At 34.5% G+C, this 23718-nt stretch overlaps 2 protein-coding genes across 2 annotated transcripts in view; both read right to left on the bottom strand.

Moving 5' to 3' along the window:
• Positions 1–1514, bottom strand: part of SLC26A7 (solute carrier family 26 member 7) — a 308018-nt gene extending 306504 nt beyond the window's left edge. Inside the window, exon 1 of the mRNA XM_044668390.1 lies at positions 1473–1514. The gene's annotated coding sequence lies outside the window, so the exon portion shown is untranslated. The remainder of the gene's footprint in view (positions 1–1472) is intronic.
• The window catches only part of LRRC69 (leucine rich repeat containing 69), a 146549-nt gene that overhangs the window by 58931 nt on the left and 63900 nt on the right, over positions 1–23718 (bottom strand). The window contains exons 3-4 of the mRNA XM_044683849.1: positions 19204–19392; positions 12378–12449 (exon numbers count right to left, since the gene is read on the bottom strand). Coding sequence (XP_044539784.1) covers positions 12378–12449; positions 19204–19392 — 261 coding nt within the window. The remainder of the gene's footprint in view (positions 1–12377; positions 12450–19203; positions 19393–23718) is intronic.

The following is a 23718-nucleotide window of genomic DNA, read 5'->3' as shown; positions in this document are numbered from 1 at the left end:
TTTAATGGACTGATTCACTACAAATTCATGAAGTGCTCTTCTTACTTATAAAATAACATGCAAACTATTTTAGTTTACCAGAGAAGTCTGCTTCCAAGAAGTTTCATTATCTTTCAAGGGATATATCCCTTTAACTTTGGTGCTTAGACAAAAATTTGCTCAACTTCACTGGGCAAGATCCAGTTCCAAACATCAGAAAGCTGATGTGAATTTTCAAAAAATTACACTGTGAAATAATTGTATTTTCCAAGTATCACACCAAGTTGTAGGCTATAAAAAGGCAGAGCACTCTTAAATGAACAGCTATTTAAAAAAAAAAAAGAGCAACACTGTGTAGCAATAAAATAAGCCTTTTAACACATTTCTACTGAACGCAGTTTCAAATACATGTGTTCAAAATGTGCTGTTTTAAGGCTGGTGCATTTTATTAATTGGATAAATGCCATCGGCAAGTGAATGATTGCTACTAAGATGAAACAAATAAAAGCAGCAGAGCCCTGTTTTTTAAAAAATCACTACTCATACTAGAGAGTTATTTTCCTTTGGCACTTATTTGTTGGATTATCTGGGATAAGGCAATTAACTTTTTAACTCATCAGTTATCCCTTATATAAAAAAATTGTTTTAACTCAACAGTTGAAGTTAATTGAAGATCAATCTGGATTTATACATTTGTTAAAGATCAGACATTAATTTCCTTACTTATGTGACATAGGTATATATGTATGTATATATGAAAACATTCCACAAGATACTGCAGTAGTACAAATACCCCATGCAGCTTTGTGCACTGTCTTCCTTTAAGTCCACAGGTAAACAGGAGATGACATTATTAAAAACCTAGGGAGGAGATGTAATATCTGAGCTGACCACAAGGTGGTGATTTCCTCAACCCATGAGCACATCTGAAATCCTCAGATCCTCACAAACTCAAGAATGGGAATAGACTTTTGAGGTACTGTAGGATCCTTACAGGCCACTGGAGGGTATTCTGCCTGCAAGTGCTTGTGCTTTTCCTGTTCTGAATTATCTAGGGAATGAAATGGAATATTACTCAAAAGCTGTTTTTCATATGAAATGTATAGATTTCTATTTGACTGTATTAATTATTTATAGATTTAGATTTCAAACATTTAGAAAGCTTCTGGTTTTCTATCAACCATTATATCCATGGACCACAAGCACTCAATTTATAGCAACATAGTTTAAGAATGCAAGGAAATTTGCTAAGTGATTTTCCATAGAGTGTCCTACCTAGTCGTCTTAGAAAGTCTCCTCCTGTTTGCCTTCCTACTTTTCCTTTGGGATACATAGAAAAGCAATTCCAAAGAACAGTCGCCCCCCCCCCCAATTCTACCCTTCCCCAGGTTGGAGGATTGATAAAAAGAAAGGAGTGCCTACATTTGGATTTTTACTATGAAATCTTTTCTTTAAGCAAATGGAAGAAAATAGACATGGATGAGTCTCCTTACCTTCTCACCAACTAGGCCATGAGTGAGATCTCTTTTCTCCACCTCCATCCCCAATCATCTATTCTCCTGGCCTAGATTGTCTCACTGCTTGAATCCACCTCCAGCATTAAGGCATGGTGTATATGGGAAGTCATGGCTTTTGTGCTCAGCCCACCTTATCTTGTCTCAACCAAGAGCAGAGTGTCTTGGATGACTGCAGGCACAATAAAAAATGGTCAGACTTCCTAGATCAGCTTTCTGCTTCTTGCATAGCATATAGTGGAAAGGAAATTCCTCTCAAAGGCAAAGAAAAGGAAAAGATTATCTCAGTTCCTTTCTTTTCTAAAGAAGCTTCCTGTTCTAGAGCACTCATGCTCTAAGGCAGCACCAGCTCAGTGTTGACTCCTAGTTTGTTGCTAGCTCTGAATTTGCATTCCCCTGAAACTCAGTGTAGGAAGAAAGGCATCATGAGAGTTCTCTCCTCTACATATTCCCCTGACTCTAGGTCTTGGAGCTAGTAATTTAAAAATAAGGGGGTTCTGAAGCATGAATTAATGTGGAAAGGGGTAGTAGGGCAGGAGAGCAGAGGATAGTATGGATACTAATCAGAGTGGAGTAGAGAGTTACTGATGGAGAACAGTGGGAAATAGATTGTATAGGTAAGATAGAAACAGATTATGAAGGTGAATGAATGAATGAATCACATGAATCACAATGACGGATTGAGGAACTGAGACTGGAACTCAAAAATGTATTAGGAAACTATTGTGTTTATTTAGCAAAAGAGAAACACAATGAAAACATCATTTAAAAATAATCTGAAATTATAGTCGATAGACTGTAGTAGGAAGAAAACAAAGGTAAAAAATAATAGGAGACATTATGTTAGTCCAAGCATAAGGCGATGTGAGCCTCAATGATAATGGTAGTGAAAATGAAGAAAAAAAATAAATATGAAAGATTGTGAAGAATGAATTACTTTGATAGTTCAAATGACCCAGGTTGCCATTAGCACAGGTATCAGCTCCACTGTTCATAATATTTCATACCTTACACAGTATTGATTCTAAGATAGAAGGTAAGGATTTTTTAAAATGCAACAGTCAATTATATTATATCATATCATGTATCATATCATATCATATCATATACATAGGAATAAAAAGGATCTTTTCCTAACATGATAAAAGGTATCTTTCTAAAACCAAGCCCTCCTAGAAGTATTTATAATAAATAAACATGACACATCTTCCAGTTAAGATCAGAAATTTAAAAAAAAAAGGATATATACCGTCTATTACTTGTGCTTAAAACAAAATTTAAAACCTAGCATTAAGACAAGAATTAGCATTTTTGTACAAATAAATTAAATGCAGATAGAATTAGAAGAACAGTTAAAGACTAAGGGAAAAATATTTATGTTAAATACTATGATACTTATAGAAATCTAACATGTTATGCCAACAAATCTACTTGTCTTTAATGGAATAATCTGACGTGAGAGAACTCGGGTTAAGAACTTGGATAGGTTGCTTCCCTTTTCAGAAGGTTGAACTACATACTCAATATAAATCTATGAAAAGAGAGAGGTGGGGTCACACACAAACTTTATCTCCAAAACGTAAGGGTGTAACATAAGAACGAAAATGGAATGCTAGGAATTAGAGTCAGAGAAGCTATGGGCTGATATTCACATTAATTCATTATGGTAGAGCTATGAATTAATTGAACCATTTTATAAAACAATTTGAAATTATATTATAAAGGTTATTAAATTGTTCCTAACCTTTGATCCAGAGATTTTATTATTGGAGCTACTCTCCACAGATGTTATTAGCAAGAAGAAAATATCCATCTATGTAAAAAATATTCATAACAGTATTATTTGTGATGTTTTTTAAAAACCTAAAATCAAAATTTGTGTTTTGATTTTTATAGTTCCTGGGTAATGGCTAAAATATATATAACATAAGCATTAGAATTTAATTGTGCCACAAGGAATGATGGATGTGAAGAATTGGAAAAAATAGGAAATTTCATTTCTATTTATAAAATATATTTATATTATAAGATTTAAATAAAGTAACAGAATGAAAATAGCAATGCTGAAAAGAACAATATCTGCAATGACTGCAGCAATGTAAATTAAATCAAGAGGCATCAAAAATTTAGTTAACTAAGCTAACATTAGTACTATACTTTGAAGTTAAAAATAATTTTCTCTTTTCTGTAAATAATCAATATAATTTTTTGAGTGAACATACTCTGTGTGTAATTAGAATCTGCTCCCCAGAACTCTAATTCCTAGCATTCCTCTTTCATTCTTATGTTACACCCTTACGTTTTGGAGATAAAGTTTGTGTGTGACTCTGCCTCTCTCTTTTCATGCAAATACAGCTAAGAAAATTTCTCTTTACTAAGGCTTTTACTTTTTGTCTTTTATTTCTTTTGTTTCAAGTTATTATTAATAAATTTTATAAAATATAATAATTGGAGTTATTTGATATTAATTTTAATCTTGCATCTGTGCTAAGAGTGTGGTAGATGTTTGCTAGGATGTCTATGGTGTTTCAAAATACACATATGTGTGTATGTATATATATATATATAAATTCAAAACAAATATAAGAAAATGCAAATTTTCTACAAAAGTAATTATCAAGAAAACTGATGCAAGAGCTGTACACTAGAAACTAAAATGCTACAGGATGTTCCACTCCATTGATCCCCCCATGAACACAAACACGAACACACACACACACACACACACACATACATACATACGCTTACACCAAGAAGATAAATCAATTCAAAACAAAGGAAAACTGAAGAGTAAAAAGAGAGAATAGTGCAGATAGCACAGCATCTCTAAGAACCAGGTGAATGTGGGACAGCCCAACACATTGAGACTCTACAAGAGATAATGAAGCTGCAGAATGAGTAGGAGCCTGGTCTGAGACACTCTACATGAGTAGAGAAGGAAGAAAACTCTGCATTCCCACAAAGCAGCATAGGACCCGAGATATGAGAGCCCAGAACAACAGACCTGCCCAGCTCAAGCCACTTGGCAGAGGCAAGGAAGCAGCAGACTGGGGATCAGCCCAAGTCATGAAGCAACAAGGGAATGACTAACCTGAGGTGCTGAATATAGCTGGACCAAACAATTGCAAACCTCCCCACAGCAAGATAGTAGGGTCACCTCTTCAACAAACACACTGTGAGAAACAAAGGCAGCCAGACTTACCCCAAGTACCAGAAAAGTATACTCTGTAAGCTTGGAGCAGTGAGCCTTCTATGCCATGAACAGTAAATTATTTCAACAGAGAGATACATAAATAAATTGGGGGTTGGGGGTGAGAACACTAGAAAAATGAGCAAAAGACAAAGACTAACCCTGATATTCGAAAGTTACTTTAGTGACAGGGAAGACCAAAGAAAAAACACAGAGGTAGATAACGATAAAAAAAAAAGGAAACATGAAACCTCAAAGAAAAGGGTGACAGGTTGTTAGGTCTCAAAAAACCATAGGAAGAACTTTAAAGGAAGTTTACACACACACACACACACACACACACACACACACACACACACACACACACAATAAGAGAACTGACAGAAAAACTCAACATCTGGGGAAAAAATCACTGAAGAAATCAACTCCCTGAAAACGAGAATAATCCAAAAGGAAAGGGAAGTACAAAAATATATTAAAAATTATTCCCTGAGGAATAAAACGGACAAAATGGAAATGGAGGTAGAAAAAATTGAAAACAAATCTTTAAAGAATAGGATTAGTCAAGTGAAAAGGAAACACAAAAGCTCAAGGAAGAAAATAACTCCCTAAAAAGTAGAATTGGATAAATAGAAGCTAATGAAACCATAAAACATTAGGAAACAATAAGGTAAATTTTTAAAAAATGAAAAAATAGAAGAAAATATAAAATACCTCACTGGAAAAAAATGATTCTTCTAGAGAATAGATCCAGGAGAAATAATCTAAGAATCATTGGGATACCTGAAAGCCATGATCAAAATAAATAAATAGATAAGTGAATAGATAAATAAATAAATGAAAGAACCTAGAAAACATATTATAAGAAATCATTAGAGAAAACATCCTTAAATAAGACAAGAAAATAGTAATTGAGGGAAACTACTGAGTAACTCCTCAAAGAGATCCTAAAATAAAGAAACCTTCTGTCTTGCCAAATTCTAGAATGCCCAGGTCAATCATAAAATACTACAAACAGTCAGAGGAAAAGAATTCAAATATCATGGAGCCACAGTCAGGATTAACAGGACCTAGCAGTTTTTATATTAAGGTACTAAAAGACATAGAATATGATATTCTGAAAGGCAAAGGACCTAGGACTACAACCTAGAATTACATGCCCACCAAAACTGAACACAATCTTCCAAGAGATAAATTGACTTTTCATGACACAGAGGAATTTCAGATTTTCCTGACCAAAATAGAGCTGAAAAGAAAATCTGATAGCAAATTCAACACACAAGAGAAGCATAAAATGGTAAAGTGAAAAATGGATTCAATAAGGTTGAATTGTGTACATTCATACATGGGAAGGTGGCAATTAAAATAATTAGATATCTATGATACTTAAGAAAGGTAAGGTATGTAAAGTATGCAAGATGTCTAAAGTATCTAAGATACTTATGAACTACATCACTATTAAAGCAATGAAAAAGAGTATACATAGAAAGAAAGAAGGAAGCCTAATAAGATGGGCTGGCATGTCCTCTCCACCACCCACCTGCCAAAAAAGAAGTATAGGAAAGAAGAACACATGGGGAAATGAGAAAATGAGAGCTAGAACAGGGATAATAAACTACTTTTTCATTAAGAGGCACATAAAGAGGCAAATACAGTGGAGGAGAAGATGGGGGGAGTAGTGGCTATGTTTGAACCTTACTCTGATCAGAACTAGCTTGAAGTGGAAATAACTCCCACACTCAGTTAGCTATAGAAACCTATCTTACCCTATAGAGAAATGGGAGGGTAGGGAGAACAAGGGAAAGGGGATAGATAAATAGGAGGGTAAACTAGAAGGAGGCAGTTGTCAAAAACAAAATATCTATAAATATGGAAAAGCTAAAAGGAAAGAGAGAGAACAGTAAATGGGAAAAATAAGATGGAGGGAAATATACACTTAATACTCATAAGAGTGAATGTGAATGAGATGAACTCACTCATAAAATAGAAGAGAATAGCAGAATGGATTAAAAACCAGAATCCCACAATATTCTGTCTACAAGTAACATGTTTAAAACAGGGAAATATACACAGAATAAAAGTAAGAGGTCAGATCAGACAATACTATGCTTCACATAAGCAAGAAAAGTAGGAGTAGCAAATACAATCTCAGACAAGAAAAAAAGTAAAAATTGATCTAATCAAAAGCGATAAGGAAAAAATTACATCATGATTAAAGGTACCATAGACAATAAAACAATGTCAATATTAAACATATGTGCACCAAATGGCATGGCATCCAGATTCCTAAAGTTAAAAGCTGCATGAGTTTCAGGAAGAAATACTAAAATGTCTCTAGTGGGGGATCTCAACCTTACTCTAAGAGAAGTAGATGAATCAAAACAAAAAATAAACAAGAAAAGAACCTAAGAAGGCAACTTTAGAACTTTAGAAAATCTGGTTATGATAAGCCTCTGAAGAAAACTGAATAGGAATAGAAAGGAATACACCTTTTTCTCAGCAATATCTGGCACTTTCACAAGAACAAACCATATAATAAGGCATAAAAACCTCGCAAAAAAATCTAAATGTAAAAAAGCAGAAATATTAAATGCATGCTCTTCAGATCATAATGCAAAAAAAATACACTCAACAAAGGTCAGCAGAAAGACTAAAAATTAATTGGAAACTAAAGAATCTTATCCTGATGAATGAATGGATCAAATAAACAAATCATAGAAACAATCAACAACTTCACTAAAGAAAATTACAATAAGGAGACCACAAGCCAAAATTTATGGGATGCACCAAAGTGGTATTAGAGGAAAATTCTTGTCTCTTAATGTTTACATCAAAATAACTCCAGAATTTAAAAAATCTAAAATAAAATAAAAATCTAAAAAAAATCTAAAATACTTGAGGGTGTGCCTACCAAAATAAAACCAACAACCATATGAACACAATTACAAAATATTCTCCACACAAATATAATCCAACCTAAACAATGAGAAAAAGTATTAATTCCTCATAGACAGACTGAACCAATACAGTGAAAATGACAATTCTCCTGAAATTAATTTACCTATTCAATGCTGTACCAATCAAACCATACAAAAAGAATTTCAAAGAACTAGAAAAAATAACAACAAAGTTCATCTGGAAGAACAAAAGACCAAAAATGTCAAGATAATTAAAGAAATATCTGGCCATACTAGATAAAAAGCAATAATCATCAAAAGAATCTGGTACTGGCTAAGAAACAGAGTGGTGGATGAATGGAATTGATTAGGCAATCAGTACATGGCAGTCAATGTCCATAGCAACTTAGTGTTCAACAAACCCAAAGACCCAAGCTTTCTGAGGAAAGAATTCACAATTTGATAAAATTTGAGAGAAAATTGGAAAGCAGAATGGCAGAGACTAGGCATGAACCAATATCTTACAATGTATACTAGGATAAATTCCAAATGGATACTTGATCTAGAAATGAATGGTAATACTACAAACAAATTAGAAGAACATGGAGAAGTTTTCCTATCAAACTTATGAATTAGGGGAGAATTCATGGCCAAACAAAACATAGAGAACATTAAGAAAATGAAATAAGATAATTTAAATTACATTACATTTAAAAGGGGTTGTACAAATAAAACCAATGCAACAAAAAATTAGAAAAAAACAACAAATTTAAAGGGGAATCTTATATCAATTATCTCTGACAAAAGACTCATCACTCAAACATATACAGAATTGAATCAAATTTATAAGAATACAAAGCATTCCTCAATTGAAAAATGGTCAAAGTTTATCAACAGGCAATTCTCAGAGAAAGAAATTAAAATTATCCATAGTCCTATGAAAAAGTGCTCTAAAATCACTATTGATTAGAGAAATGCACATTAAGACAACTTTGTTATACCACCTCAAACCTATCAGATTGACTAACATGACCAAAAATAAAAATGGTAAATGTTGGCAGAGATGTAGAAAATTGGGACACTAAATACACTGTTGATGGAACTGTGAATTGACAAACTATTCTGGAGAGCAATATGGAACCAGACTCAGAGGGCCACAAAACTATGCATACCCTTTGAAACAGCAATACCACTACTAGGTCTGTATCCCAAAGAATTCAGAGATAAAGAAAAAGGATTTATCTGTAACAAAATATTTTAGCAGCTTTTTATGTAGTGGCAAAGAACTGGAAACTGAGGCATCAACAAATTGTAGAGTTGTAATGGAATATTTGGAGCCATAAGAAATAATGAACAGAATGAGTTCAGAAAAAGTTGGAAGGACTTATATTAACTGATGCAAAGTGAAGTGAGTAGAATCAGAACAATGTATACAGTAACAGAAATACTCTAGGATGTTCAACTATGAAGGACTAAATCATGATTATCAGCAAAACAAGTCTCCAAGACAACCACAAGGGACTCCTCATGGAAATACTATCCATAGACAAAAAAAAGGAACTTTTGGAGTCTGAGTGCATATCAAAGCATGCCATTTTCCACTGTTATTTCCTTCAGGAGATTTCTATTGCATGTGTGATATGTAACTTCTATCATGACATGAGCAATATGGAAATATGTATTACATATAAGTATTAATATAACCTATATCGACTATACATTGCCTGGGAGGGGGGAGAAGATATTGAGGGAGAAAACTTTAATTTTAAAATGTCAAAAAACAATTGTCAAAAATTGTTTCTAGGAGTAACTGAAATTTGTTTTAATGTTTTTTAAAAAGAGTATTTGGTACCAAATTATTATTTTTAAATATAAAAGAAAATGGGTATAGACTTAAAGCTGAAATTAAGAATAAACTCCTTACGCTTCATTTCCTTCAGCCCATTTCCTCCAAGACAGCTAAATAAAAATGTGAGGCGCTGAATCCAAGTGTACTGGAGGGAAGTGGGGCGGGGGCACAGGGGCGGTCATCTCAAATATAGAACTTGCTTCCCCATAATGCCCTGAGCCCAAGGGCAAGAATTGATTGGAGGAGAACACACTCTCACTTTCCCATGATGCCACGGGTCACAGATACAGGCTCTGATTGGAGAAAAGCAGGAATATTGGGAGCGGTAGGGGAGGGTCAAGTGCAGAAGGGCTGGGAGAGAGCTTCAGGCGCATGATAGCCGAGGTCTCTGGGAATGGAGCAAATTGGGCCCAAGAGGAGATGGAAACAACTTAGGTAAAGTCTGGCTGAAAAGCCAAAGAGGGAAGGAAAGGCAAAACACGACTTGTTATGGGGGTTTCCCTCTTTTGGTGTTCCGAGTTTTATTCCTTGTAGTTGGACCAGAAGGTCAGCAGCAAGTATGGCTATATCTGCTTCATAGTAAAGATTCTTTTTGGAAGAAGGAGACAGCCTTTATATATATTATATATATGTATATATATGTGCATATATATATATAAATTTTTTTAAATCTAGTACCAAAAAGAAAACAACCAAAACCATACTTTCAGTCTTAGAATTGAGGCAGAAGAGGGGTAAGAGCTGGGCAGTAGAGATTAAAGGACTTGCCCAGGGTCACACAGCCAGGAAGTGCCTGAGGCCAAATTTAAAACCAGGATTTCTTGTATCCTAGCCTGGCTCTGTAGCCACTAAGCCACCTAGCTGCCACACCTCATACTCTTGATAACTACTATATTTTCACTTAACAGTGAAAAGTAGAAAAGAGATAGGATAGTAATAGGAGAGGATAATAGGATTTTGAGGGTTTCAGTTCTGGGGGGGGGGGGGGTTTGTTTGTTTTTTGTTTCTATGATAGAGGTGACTTACCTATGTTTATTTGCAAAAAGGAAAGTAAAGAACACACCAGAAAATCTTGTGTCATTCACCATACCAGGACCTTTATAATCAAGATCCTCAGTCAAATGGCTACAGCTAGCAAACATTTCCTTTTTCTTCTTATCCCTGTAATTCAGAACTCAAGCTACCCAGGTGAAAACTCCCCATTCACAACTTCTTCTGCCTCTTCTCTCATCCCAGTCCAATTTAGGCTCAGCACTCTAGCTGGTCTTGCTGCCCTTTTCCATTGTGCTCTTTTCAAATCCTCCTTCTGCAGTTAACAAATCTCTTTTTTGTGTTAGAACTTTTCTTAGGATCAGATATCAAAAGTTGGAACCTAGAAGGAAGTTTAAATACCATTGAATCCAACTCTCTTACTTTACAGATGAGGAAACTGAGACATTAGAAAGTTAAGTGATTTGCCCAGGTACACATAGCTAACCAGTATCTGAGGAAGGATTTAAATCCCAGTCTTCTTGACTCTGGTCCCAGTGCCCTAACATCATGACATCCTACTACTACTTCTACTCTTTCCATCTAATTACTCCCATAGAAATTTGAACTCTCCTCAAAGATATTACAAGAGGTCAGAGAAATGGTTTAAAAGTTAAGAAAAGGCAATGGGAGTGTCCAGAGAGCTGCCCACTATTGAATAAGAGGCCCTACAGTTAACATAAGATGATATATCTATTCTCAAGAAGTCAGGAAGATTTTTCTGTAAGATATTCTCAAGCAGAGAGTAGGCTAAGGATGTATCCAAAACCTATACAGGAACCAGTGATCAGTCCCTAAGCAGATTGGAAGCCAATAAAACTGCTGAGAAAACAAGAGGATTAATTCATCTATAAGGGAACAACATGTTCCATTAATCATATGTGAGAGACTGAAATGACTCATCCCTCAGAGAAAAACATGATCCATTATACTTTTAAAAGCACAGCTACTTTTCTCAGGGCATCCACTATTTACTAGATATATCAGTCAATTAAAATATAGCATCTTAAAGCACCTTCTGCAAACAGTATTCAAACCTCTAGGTTCTAGTCAATGTGTATTCCTCACTATGTATATCCAAATCTATCATGAGAAATGAGAAGAGAGAAAGTCATTAGAACAGAAAGTGACAATCTTCCAATTTTAAAGTTTTGATTGCTTGTACAAAAAAATTCAAATCAACAAAGTCAAACATAGGCCAACTCTAACAACTTAAATTATCTTACCATTACCCGTGGGAGGACAATTGCTCACTGTCTAGTAAACACACACAATTAATGTAAATGCAGAGATATTTTGGGGAACTAGATGACAGAATATCTACTCATTACTAATTATTGCTATATATGTTTAGAAGAGGTTTTGTAAATATTAAAAATGAAAAATGACCAATTCTTTCCCAAAACTTAAAAGTTTCCAAAGCTAACCATTTTTCAATTCCTTGAAATAAAACAATATCAAACTATATTTCAATGGGAAAAGAAGAATGGACTTCTACAGTTTATGGCTTAAATCCTACCGGATGGCTTTTCCTGAAGTGTCTGTCAACTTTAAGTCTACTACAAAGGATAGACATTTTTACTCCAGTAAGGAATGTTTTGAGAAGCATAAAGTGATTTTTAAAAGGGCTGTAGTGAGAAACCATTTTGACTAAAGCTTATACTTTAAATATTTATTAAAGCAATCAAACTTCACTTAATTTAATCAAATTCATTGAGGACATTGGGGGAAAGAGGAAAAGAACACAGAAGAGAATGAGAACATATGTAGGAATCATAAAACAAAATGCATTCATTACTTTAATTTCTTTAAATTAAACAAAGACAGATTCCCCACATTTTTCCATTAGCAGTAGTACAGGGGTCTATTTTTATGTCTATGTCTATGTCAATAGGAAAAAAAAATGCTGTAGTGCTTACTTCTTTGGGGAGTGTCTGAATAAAGTTTCCAGCTAAATCTAATACTCTTAATTTCTTCAAAACGCAGAGCACCTGTGTGACAGATATATTAAAAAAAAAAGATAATGTAAAATTTTAAAACATCTATACGAATTTAAATATAGAAACCTCTTTGGGAGCAAACTTAACAAAGAACCCAGCCATTCAAATTAGTAAATAAAATCATTACAAAGAAAAAAGAAATGATTACTTCCAAAAATTTTTTCCACTGATCTGACTCATGACCCACTTAAAAGCTGTTGATGATCCTAAAAGGTCCTTATTGGAAATGTACCTAGCTGGCTGATTCTTCATCTTCTTCAGCATTATCTTTACTAGACAGAAGAGAGATATACAGAAAATTGTGTCCCTTAGTGAGGAGGTTGGGGAAAGGCTTGGATTTTTTCTGGTACATCTTTTCTTTTAAAGGAGAAAGTGAAAAGCATTTATTAAGCACCTACTATGTACTAGGCACTGTGATAATTGCTTTTACAGATATATCATTTGAGTTTCATAACAACCCTGCAAAATAGGTGCTATTTTTGTCCCCATTTCATAGGTGAGGAAACTGAATGACTTGCCCAGTGTCACAAAACTAATAACAGTTCTAAGAACAATTCATAAGGATATGAAACTGATTAAGTCACATATGGGAGACCAGGAGATTAAGTACTGAGGGTTCCTGATGTCCTCAAATAGGCAATAGGTGACCAGCAAACCATGTTGTATCATTTAGCAATGGGTTAGGGCAGTGGAGCACAGTTAGAGATGCCACAAATAACAGAGAATCTCAATATTAGTATCTTAGGTCAAATGAACTGTCCTAATAACACAGAAAGAATGTGCCAGGTTGGTGTCTCTAACACAAATATACATATATTAAATGCAAATTGCCCACACAGGGTCAAGCATTATTTCTCTGCTTTTTTTCCCTTATCAGGACAAATGAAATATTCTCCAGTAGGATGGAAGAAAAACACAGAAGGGAAAGAAAGAAGATTAAAACTTTAAAGAAATGGTAAAGATTCTAAGCCAGATCTCTAAGGGTCATGAAGTTTTAAACAAAGGTAAGAGGATGGGGAGAGAACAAGAGTTCCATAAGAAGTTTGAGATTCTTCCAACAGAAGATGGACCTGGATCTTACAAGAAAGGAAAAGCTTTTGCATCACAGAAGGAGAAGAATCATTCACAGATAAAAAAAAAAAAGAAAGAAAAGACCAAGAGTCAGAGAACCCTCTGTTTACTGGTCAGAAAAGAGATGTTTGTTGGTAGTACAAAGATCCCGGCCAAGGGGCACAGAAGCAGCAAAGTCATCCAAAAATAAATCATCTGAAGTATGTTGTCTTTCCAGAGTATATATTTGGAAAGTGACAAGAGAGGTTCCTGAAAACTGTTCAACCTGAGAAATATTTCCAATGAAGGTCAAGATAAATGTATTTCATAAAATCAGATACTCTTAAAGTTGGAATGGACTTTTGAAGTCAACTAGTCCAACCTGGAATAGGAATTCCTCTTCAGCATTCCCAACAAGTACTACCTAAAACATTTCCAGCCATTATTTGAAGACTTACAAATAACCTGAAATCTAGGATTGCTGTGTCTATACATTTTCCTTTAAGTATCAAGTACATACAAACAATATTAATTTTTTTTCGATTCTGCTGATTGTTTTAAGATTTAATTTTGTTTGTTAAATTGTCACATAGATGATGATGGATGGACTCCATCAACCTGGTTACAACCTGTATACAACCTTTAGAAAATTCAATGACCTAATAATTTAAATTAATTTTAAGGGGCCTTCAGAAATAATTTTTAGATATTTAGTAGCATCCACTACCTCTGATCATTTGCCTGCCTCTGAGTTCCTTGTAACAAGAGGTAAGGGTTCATTTAGTAGCTGAAGTGATTATTATGTATCCTCCACCTCCGCATTTGTAAAAATGCAATGGATGAGATATATTACAGTCTCATGCCAGAGGAGCTGGATAAGATGTTCCTAGGGTGTGGTACCCCTGGATGACTCCCAAGAGAGCACATCTTGCAAGAAGCCTAAATCCCTTGATCCTGCCTCCTGGTTCCCCTGGCTTTCCTTCAAGAAAGCTCAAACCCTACATTCTACAGTTGGCATTTCCTGAGTGTCCCCCCACATTGCTAGTGATTTTCCTATGAAATTTTTTAGCATTTATCATATGTATGCATCAAAATATATATGTATATATCTACATAGATGTGTGAATGTTTGTCTCTAGATCTATAAAGCTAGGTGGATAATAGATTATTATCTTGTATGTACATAGGTGTTCCCATGTTCTTTCCTCTCTTAGAATGTGAGCTCCTTGAGAGCAAGGAACATGTTCCTGCCTTTCTTTCTATCACCAGTACTTAGCATGGTACATGGTGTATAGTAAACCCTTAATGCTTGTTGTATGACCAACTAACTTAGTGCTTTAAGGTTTACAAAGTACTTTTCTCAAAATGCTGTGATCATTCTCAGATTACAGGTTAGGAACATCAAAAAGGTTGTGAAATAATAATAATAATATTGAAACTTTATATAATTCCTTTTTTTAACTCTTTCTCATTTAGTAGTGATTCCATGGCAGAAGGATGGTTAGGGTTGGTTAAATGACTTCCCCAGGATCACAGAGCTAGGAAGTGTGTGAGGATAGATTTTAATCCAGGTCCTCCCAACACCAAACCTGGTACTCTAACCACTGGAGTATCCAGCCATCCCTTTTGTATAATTCTTTTTTTAACCCCTTACCTTCCACCTCAGAATCAATACTATATATTGGTTCCAAGGCAGAAGAGTGGTAAGGGCTAGGCAGTAGGGGTTAAGTGACTTGCCTGGGGTCACACTGCTAGGAAATCACTTTATTCCTCCATGATCTCTTCTCTAATGTAAGCAACATGTGATGCTTCCACAATATGATGAACAGGAAAATGTGCATTATTTGACAATATATATACAACTTATATCACATTAGCAGCATTTTGGGGGAAGGAGCAAAGGATAGGAAATAGGTGCAAAAAAGAATGAGACAGATTTTTGGACATAGCTCATGTGGAAATTTATTTCTCTTGTATAACCATATTTATTATAATTTATTACACATTTATAATAAATCATTTTATACAATCATACAAACCTAGTCTTTAATAAACCTAAAGACGCATGATCTGACAAAAACTGCTGGGAAAACTGGAAAACAGTATGGCAGAAACTAGCATAGACCAACATTTCACTTCATATGCCAAGAAAAAGTCAAAACTGATACATAATTTAGAGATAAAGAATGATACCCATGCATAAATTAGGGAAGCAAAGAATAGTTTACCTATCAGACCAAAGGATAAGGGAAGAATTTATTGACCAAAGGCAGAGAACATTACAAGATGTAAAACAGATCATTCTGATTACATTATTTGCACAAACAAAACCAATGCAATCATTTCATAATCTTGATCACAAGATTAGAACGGACACAACAAATTGGGAAACATTTTTATAGCAAATATCTATGATAAAGGCCTCATTTTTCAAATGTTTAGAGAATTAAGTCAAATTTATAAGAATACAAGTCATTCCCCAATTCATAACTAGTCAGGGGATATAAATTGACACTTCTCAAATGAAGAAATTTAGGCTATCTGTAACCATATGAAAAAAAATGCACCAAATCACTATTGATTAGAAAATATATAAATGAAAACAACACTGAGGTACCACCTCACACCCATCAGACTGGATAATATGACAAAAAAGAAAATGACAAAATGTTGGAGGGAATATGGGAAAGTTGGGACACTAATATAACTATTGATGATACTGTGAATTGATATAACCATTCTGGAGAGCAATTTGGAATCAAGCCCAAAGGGCTATAAAACTATACATGCTCTTTGACCCAGCAATACCACCACTAGGCACATATTCCACAAAGAGCAAAGAGAGGGGGGGAAGGACCTTTAATATTGATAGCAGCTCTTTTTGTGGAAGCAAAGTATAGGAAACTGAAGAGATGCCCATCAGTTGGAGAATGGTTGAATATGTTGTGGTAAATGATTGTAATGGAATACTATTGTGCCGTAAAAAAATGATGAGCAGGATGATTTCAGAAAAACTTGCAAAGGCTTTATATGAACTGAGACCAAGTGAGGTGTACAGAAACAGAAGAACACTGTACACAGTAAAAGCAATATTATGCAATGATCAGCTGTGAATTAATTAACTATCATCAGCAATGCAAGGATCCAAGATAACTCCAAGGGACTCATGATGAAAAGTGCTATCTATCCACATAGAAGGAATGAAAAAAGTCTGAATGTATATCAAAGCATACAATTCTCTTTGCCTTCATGAGTTTTCCCTTTTGTGCACAATTTATGACTTCTTTCACAATATGATGAATATGGAAATGTGTATTACATGATAGCACATGTATAACCTGTGTCAGATTGCTTGCTCTCTTGGGGAGTGGAGAAAAGAGAAAAGTGCTGGAGGGGGCAGGGAATTTGGATCACCAAATGTCAAAAAACAAATGCACAAAACTGTCTCTTTGTGTAATGGGGTGGGGCTGGGGGATGCAATAAGATATCATTTCTTTAAACAGAGAGAAAAAAGAAATCATCAACTCAATGAATAAAAAACCCTTACATTTGTGTGAAACTTTTTAATTCTATGGCTATTATCTGTGTCCCTCAACATCAGCATTACGATGGAGAAATGCTGTCATTTCAATATCTTTATATTTTGTGCATGGTTACTGGAATTTTTAAAGAGTCACATATTAAGATGTTAAAAGTAAATGTTATATGTAATTTTGGTGGGGTCACTAAGTGGCACAGTGTATAGAGTGCTGGACCTGGAATCAGAAGGAACTGAGTTCAAATGTGGTTTCAGACACTTATTAGCTGTGTGAGTCACTTAACCTTTGTGTGCCTCAGTTTCTTCTGCCATAAAATGATATAACAGCACTTACCCTTTAGGCTATTGTGAAGATTAAATGGGATAATAATTGGAAAGCACATAGTAAATGATATATAAATATTAGCTATTGTTATTATTATATATCTATGTACACATACACGCACATTCACATACATTTCCTGATGAAAAGTCTTAAAATAAAAGTAAATTACAATAACAAATTTTCTTTCTTTTTTTTTTAAAAACCCTGACTGGTCTTAGAATCAATACTGTTTATTTATTCCAAAGCAATAAAAGCTAGACAATGGAGGTTAAGTGATTTGCCCAGGATCACATAGTTAGGAAGTATCTGAGGCCAGAATTGAACCCTGAACATCCCATCTCTAAGCTTGGCTCTCAATCCACTGAGCCACTTTTGCTACTCCCCAGTTAACAAAATTAATCAATGTGAATCTAAATTGTCCACTGTATGTTAAGCACCAGAAATAGACAAACAAAAATAAAGAAGTATTTGTCCTCAAGGGGTTTACATTTTATCCAGGGAAACAACATAAACATAAAATACATAAATATATATATATATGTAAAATAAAGACAGCATGCATGTAAAGGACAGTTTACATATATGCATATTACATATGCAAATTAGATGCAAGATCAATTTTTGTAAGGGAGAACTCAAGAGGCTGGGTGGGAGGAGCATTAGGAAAGGTTTTACATAGAAGGTATTACTTGATCAAAGTTCTGAGGATGGTCAATCTAAGAGGCAGAAATGTGGAAGAAGCTCAGAGGAACAACCAGTTTCAGCACAAGGAGATTGGAGATGGAGTGAGGAAGAGTAAGACAACCAGGTCAGCTGGACCACAGAGTGTAGGATAGGAATCAATACTTAATAAGTTTGGAAAGATAAGCAGGGCTCAGCTTGTAAAGAATGTATTGAGGAGCAAAGGGACATGGTGCCGACAGTTTAGGAATATCACTTGGCAGCTTTGTAGAGGATAGATTGAAGAGGAGGAAGACTTCAAATAGAAGAACCAGTTAAGAGATTATTACAATAGTATAAGCAATAAACGATGAGAGTCTGAACTTTCATCTGATACTAGCCACTTGTGAAAGGAGAGGGCAGATTTGAAAGAAATCATGGATATAGGAACAAGATTTAAAAACCAATTAGACATATAGGATGACAGAAAATGAAGAGGCAAGAATAAAACCAAGGTTGCAAACCTGGGTGACTGGTAGGATGGAGAAAAATGAAATAAATAATGAAAAAAAGGCATTTAAAGCATCTATTGTGTTTTTGATCAATCCATTGTCAAAATACAAATTTCTCCCTTTTTGGATTAGGTACCATAATTTTTATACTTCAATTTATTTTCTACACAGCTCACGTAGTCACATAGTCACATTCTATATCTATTTGCAAAAACTGGTCCACTGGGCTCTCTGACTTTTTATACAGATGAGTCTGTGCTGTGAAAGTAACATGTTGCAGATACACTAATTATTTCTTATTGTGGATTCAGTGACTGACCAGTACCTAATCAGTAGAACACTGGATGATTTTTAAGACTCGGTGGAGCTTTAGTCAAGAAAACTCAAGTTCATAGCTTATATTAGACAATTGCTACCTGTGATTGCTGGGGAAATCACTTATTCTTTCAGCCTCAGTTTCCTCACCCATGAAATAGAGATAATAACAGCACTGATCTACCTCTTGGGGTTGTTATGAAGATAAAATAAGATAATTCTTGTAAAGTGCTTTGAAAACCTTAAAGGGTTACATAAATGCCATCAATTATCATTAAAGCAAGTTAAAGATATTTTTCTAGGTTTCTACCTTACCAAAGAAGGAAAACTTGATATTTTGCTTACTATTGGGAATTCTTTAATGCAGTTTCTTGCCAAAGACAGTCTACTGAGATTTTTCATATTTCTAAATTCTTCAGGGATGGAAACAATTTGATTGTAGTTTAGTTGAATTTCAGAAAGAAAAGGCAGGGAACAAAGTTCTTTAGGAATACCAATTAGCCGATTGTGGTTTAAACTCAAGTATTTAAGATTCTGTAATCTAAAAATTAAAGTACATCAATGAAAATTGGCACTGAAATATGTTCTACTAACACTACTTATAGAAAATCATATATAGCTTTATTTGCTTAGTTTTAAAAAATTTTTTCCCATTAACAAGTATTTTCTTTCTTCCTCCAATCCTCCTCCCACTAGGGAAAAAAAGTAAATTCAATTTACAAATATTTGCTTAGTTTTTGTTAGAAGTCACTTGCTTTATACCTCTTTTGAACTATAAAATCAAGTTTTCACACCTATTAAATGTGCCTTACTCAGTTTATAATAGAGGTTCTTAGAATTAAGGTAAACTTGAATGAGAAAAAATGATATTTTATTTCAATATAACTAATTGCCTTTGTAATCTTATGTATTTTATTTAAAAACACAACATTGTGAGTCTCTAAGCTTTAGCAAACCATTAAAGAGATCTATGACACAAAATGTTTAAGAACTTTTGGTTTTTAAGATGAATAGCATTGGGGAGCAGCTAGGTGGCTCAGTAGATAAAGAACCAGGTTTGGAGAATAGAAGTCTTGGGTTCAAATTTGACCTCAGACACTTTCTAGCTGTATGATACTGGGCATGTCACTTAACCCTATTTGCCTAGCCCTTTCCACTCCTCTGCTTTGAAACTGATACTTAGTATTGGTTCTAAGAAAAAAGGTAAAGGTTTAATTTTTTTAAAGATTGATATTATTGCTAGAATATAATGCTTTTTATACTTTTAATAAGTGGGTCTCTCTATTAAACTCCTCTTCTGGTGTTCCATTGTGACACAGTAGCTAACTTTTTTTTAAACATTGATTAATATTTGTTTTTAACATGGTTACATAATTCATGCTCCTACTTTCTCTTCCCCCCCCCAACCCCCGCATTCCCCTCACCCATGGCTGATGCACATTTCCACTGGTTTTAACATGTGTCATTGATCAAGACCTATTTCCAAATTGTTGGTAGTTGCATTGGTGTGGTAGTTTCAAGGCTACATCCCCAATCATGTCCACCTCAACTCATGCGTTCAAGCAATTGTTTTTCTTATGTGTTTCCTCTCCTGCAGTCCTTCCTCTGAATGTGGGTAGCTTTCATAACCCATAAATCCCTCAGAATTGTCCTGGGTTTTTGTATTGCTGCTGGTACAGAAGTCCATTGCATTAGATTTTACCATAGTATATCAGTCTCTGTGTACAATGTTCTTCTGGCTCTGCTCCTTTCACTCTGCATAAGTTCCTGGAGGTCTTTCCAGTTCACATGGAATTCCGTCAGTTTATTATTCCTTTGAGCACAATAGTATTCCATCACCAGCATATACCACAATTTGTTCAGCCATTCCCCAATTGAAGGGCATGACGTCATTTTCCAGTTCTTTGCCACCACAAAAAGCGCAGCTATAAATATTTTCATGCAAGTCTGTTTATCTATGATCTCTTTGGGGTACAAACCCAGCAATGGTATGGCTGGATCAAAGGGCAGGCAGTCTTTTATAGCCCTTTGAGCATAGTTCCAAATTGCCAGCCAGAATGGTTGGATCAGTTCACAACTCCACCAGCAATGCATTAATGTCCCAATTTTGCCACATCCCCTCCAGCATTCATTGCTCTCCCCTTCTTTCATTTTAGCCAATCTGCTAGGTGTGAGGTGATACCTCAGAGTTGTTTTGATTTGCATTTCTCTAAATATTAGAGATTTAGAACACTTTCTCATGTGCTTATTGATACTTTTGATTTCTTTACCTGAAAATTGCCTATTCATGTCTCTTGCCCATTTTTCAATTGGGGAATGGCTTGATTTTTTATACAATTGCTTTAACTCCTTGTATATTTGAGTAATTTGACCCCTGTCAGGGTTTTTTGTTATAAAGATTTTTTCCTTGTTGTTTCCGTTCTGATTTTGACTACATTGTTTTTGTTTGTACAAAAGCTTTTTAGTTTAATATAATCAAAACCATTTAATTTACATTTTCTAATTTTCTCTAACTCTTGCTTGGTTTTAAAATTTTTCCTTTCCCAGAAATCTGACAAGTATACTATTCTGTGTTCACTTAACTTATTTATAGTTTCCTTCTTTATATTCAAGTCATTCACTCATTCTGAATTTATCTTGGTGTAGGGTGTGAGATGTTGATCTAAACCTAATCTCTCCCATATTGTTTTCCAAATTTTCCAGCATTTTTTTTGTCAAATAGCGGATTCCTGTCCCAAAAGTTGGGCTCCTTGGGTTTATCATACACTGTCTTGCTGATGTCATTTACCCCAAGTCTATTCCATTGATCCTCCTCTCTATCTCTTAGCCAGTACCATATTGTTTTGATGACTGCTGCTTTATAGTATAGTTTAATATCTGGTACAGCTAGGCCCCCTTCCTTCACATTTTTTTCATTATTTCCCTTGATATTCTTGATCTTTTGTTATTCCAAATGAAATTTGTTATAGTTTTTCCTAATTCAGTAAAGAAGTTTTTTGGTAGTTTGATAGGTATGGCGCTAAATAGGTAAATTAATTTGGGTAGAATTGTCATTTTTATTATGTTAGCTCATCCTACCCATGAGCAATCAATGGCTTTCCAATTGTTGAGATCCAGTTTTATTTGTTTGGAAAGTGTTTTGTAGTTGTTTTTATATAATTGCTGTGTTTGTTTTGGTAGATAGATTCTCAAGTATTTTATATTGACTAGGGTGATTTTAAATGGTGTTTCTCTTTCTACCTCTTGCTGCTCTAATGTGTTGGAAATATATAGAAATGCTAATGATTTATGTGCATTTGTTTTGTATCCTGCAACTTTGCTAAACTTGTTGACTATTTCTACAAGCTTCTTAGTTGATTCTCTAGGATTTCTTAAATAGACCATCATATCATCTGCAAAGAGTGATAGCTTAGTCTCCTCCTTGCCTATTTTGATACCTTCAATTTATTTTTCTTCTCTAATTGCTACTGCTAGTGTTTCTAGCAAAATGTTGAATAATAAAGGTGATAATGGGCATCCTTGTTTCACTCCTGATCTTATTGGGAAGACTTCTAATTTATCCCCATTGCATATGATGTTTGTTGATGGTTTTAGGTATATACTGTTTATTATTTTTAGGAAAGGTCCTTCTATTCCTATACTTTTCAGTGTTTTCAATAGGAATGGATGCTGTATTTTGTCAAAGGCTTTTTCAGCATCTATTGAGATAATCATGTGATTTTTGTTTGTTAGACTGTTGATATGGTCAATTATGTGAATGGTTTTCCTAATATTGAACCAATCTTGCATTCCTGGTATAAATCCCACCTGATCATGGTGGATGATCTTCTTAATTACTTGCTGGAGTCTCTTTGCTAGTATTCTATTTAAGATTTTTGCATCTATGTTCATTAGGGAGATTGGTCTGTAGTTTTCTTTCTGTGTTTTTGATCTCCCTGGCTTTGGAATCAGTACCATATTTGTGTCATAAAAGGAATTTGGTAGGACTCCTTCTTTGCTTATCATATCAAATAATTTGTATAGTATTGGGATTATTTGCTCTTTGAATGTCTGATAGAATTCACTTGTGAATCCATCAGGCCCTGGCGATTTTTTCTTAGGGAGTTCTTTGATGGCTTGTTCCATTTCTTTTTCTGATATGGGATTATTTAGGTATTCTATTTCTTCTGCTGTTAATCTAGGCAGTTTATATTTTTGTAAATATTCATCCATATCTCCTAAATTGTTATATTTATTGCCATATAATTGGGTGAAATAGTTTTTAATGATTGCCTTAATTTCCCCTTCATTAGAGGTGAGGTCTCCCTTTTCATCCTTGATACTGTCAATTTGGTTTTCTTCTTTCCTTTTTTTATTAGATTGACCAGTACTTTGTCTATTTTATCTGTTTTTTCAAAGTACCAGCTTCTAGTCTTATTTATTAATTCAATTGTTCTTTTACTTTTGATTTTATTGATTTCTCCCTTGATTTTTAGTATTTCTAATTTAGTTTTCATCTGGGGATTTTTAATTTGCTTGCTTTCTAGTTTTTTGAGTTGCATGCCCAATTCATTAATCTCTGCCCTCCCTAATTTGTTAATATATGCACTCAAGGATATAAATTTCCCCCTGAGTACTATCTTAGCTGCATCCCACAGAGTTTGGTAGGATGTCTCATCATTGCCATTCTCTTCAATGAAATTGTTGATTGTTTCTATGATTTCTTCTTTGACTATTTGGTTTTGGAGAATCATATTATTTAATTTCCAATTAGTTTTTGATTTTCCTGTCCTGGTGCCCTTACTAATTATTATTTTTATTGCATTATGATCTGAGAAGGTTACATTTATTATTTCTGCTCTTTTGCATTTGTTTGCAATG

Source organism: Gracilinanus agilis, chromosome 1, assembly GCF_016433145.1.
Source record: "Gracilinanus agilis isolate LMUSP501 chromosome 1, AgileGrace, whole genome shotgun sequence".
Lineage (NCBI taxonomy): Eukaryota > Metazoa > Chordata > Mammalia > Didelphimorphia > Didelphidae > Gracilinanus > Gracilinanus agilis.
The sequence above is the reverse complement of the archived record's forward strand: the minus strand, read 5'-3'. Positions and strand labels throughout refer to the sequence as shown.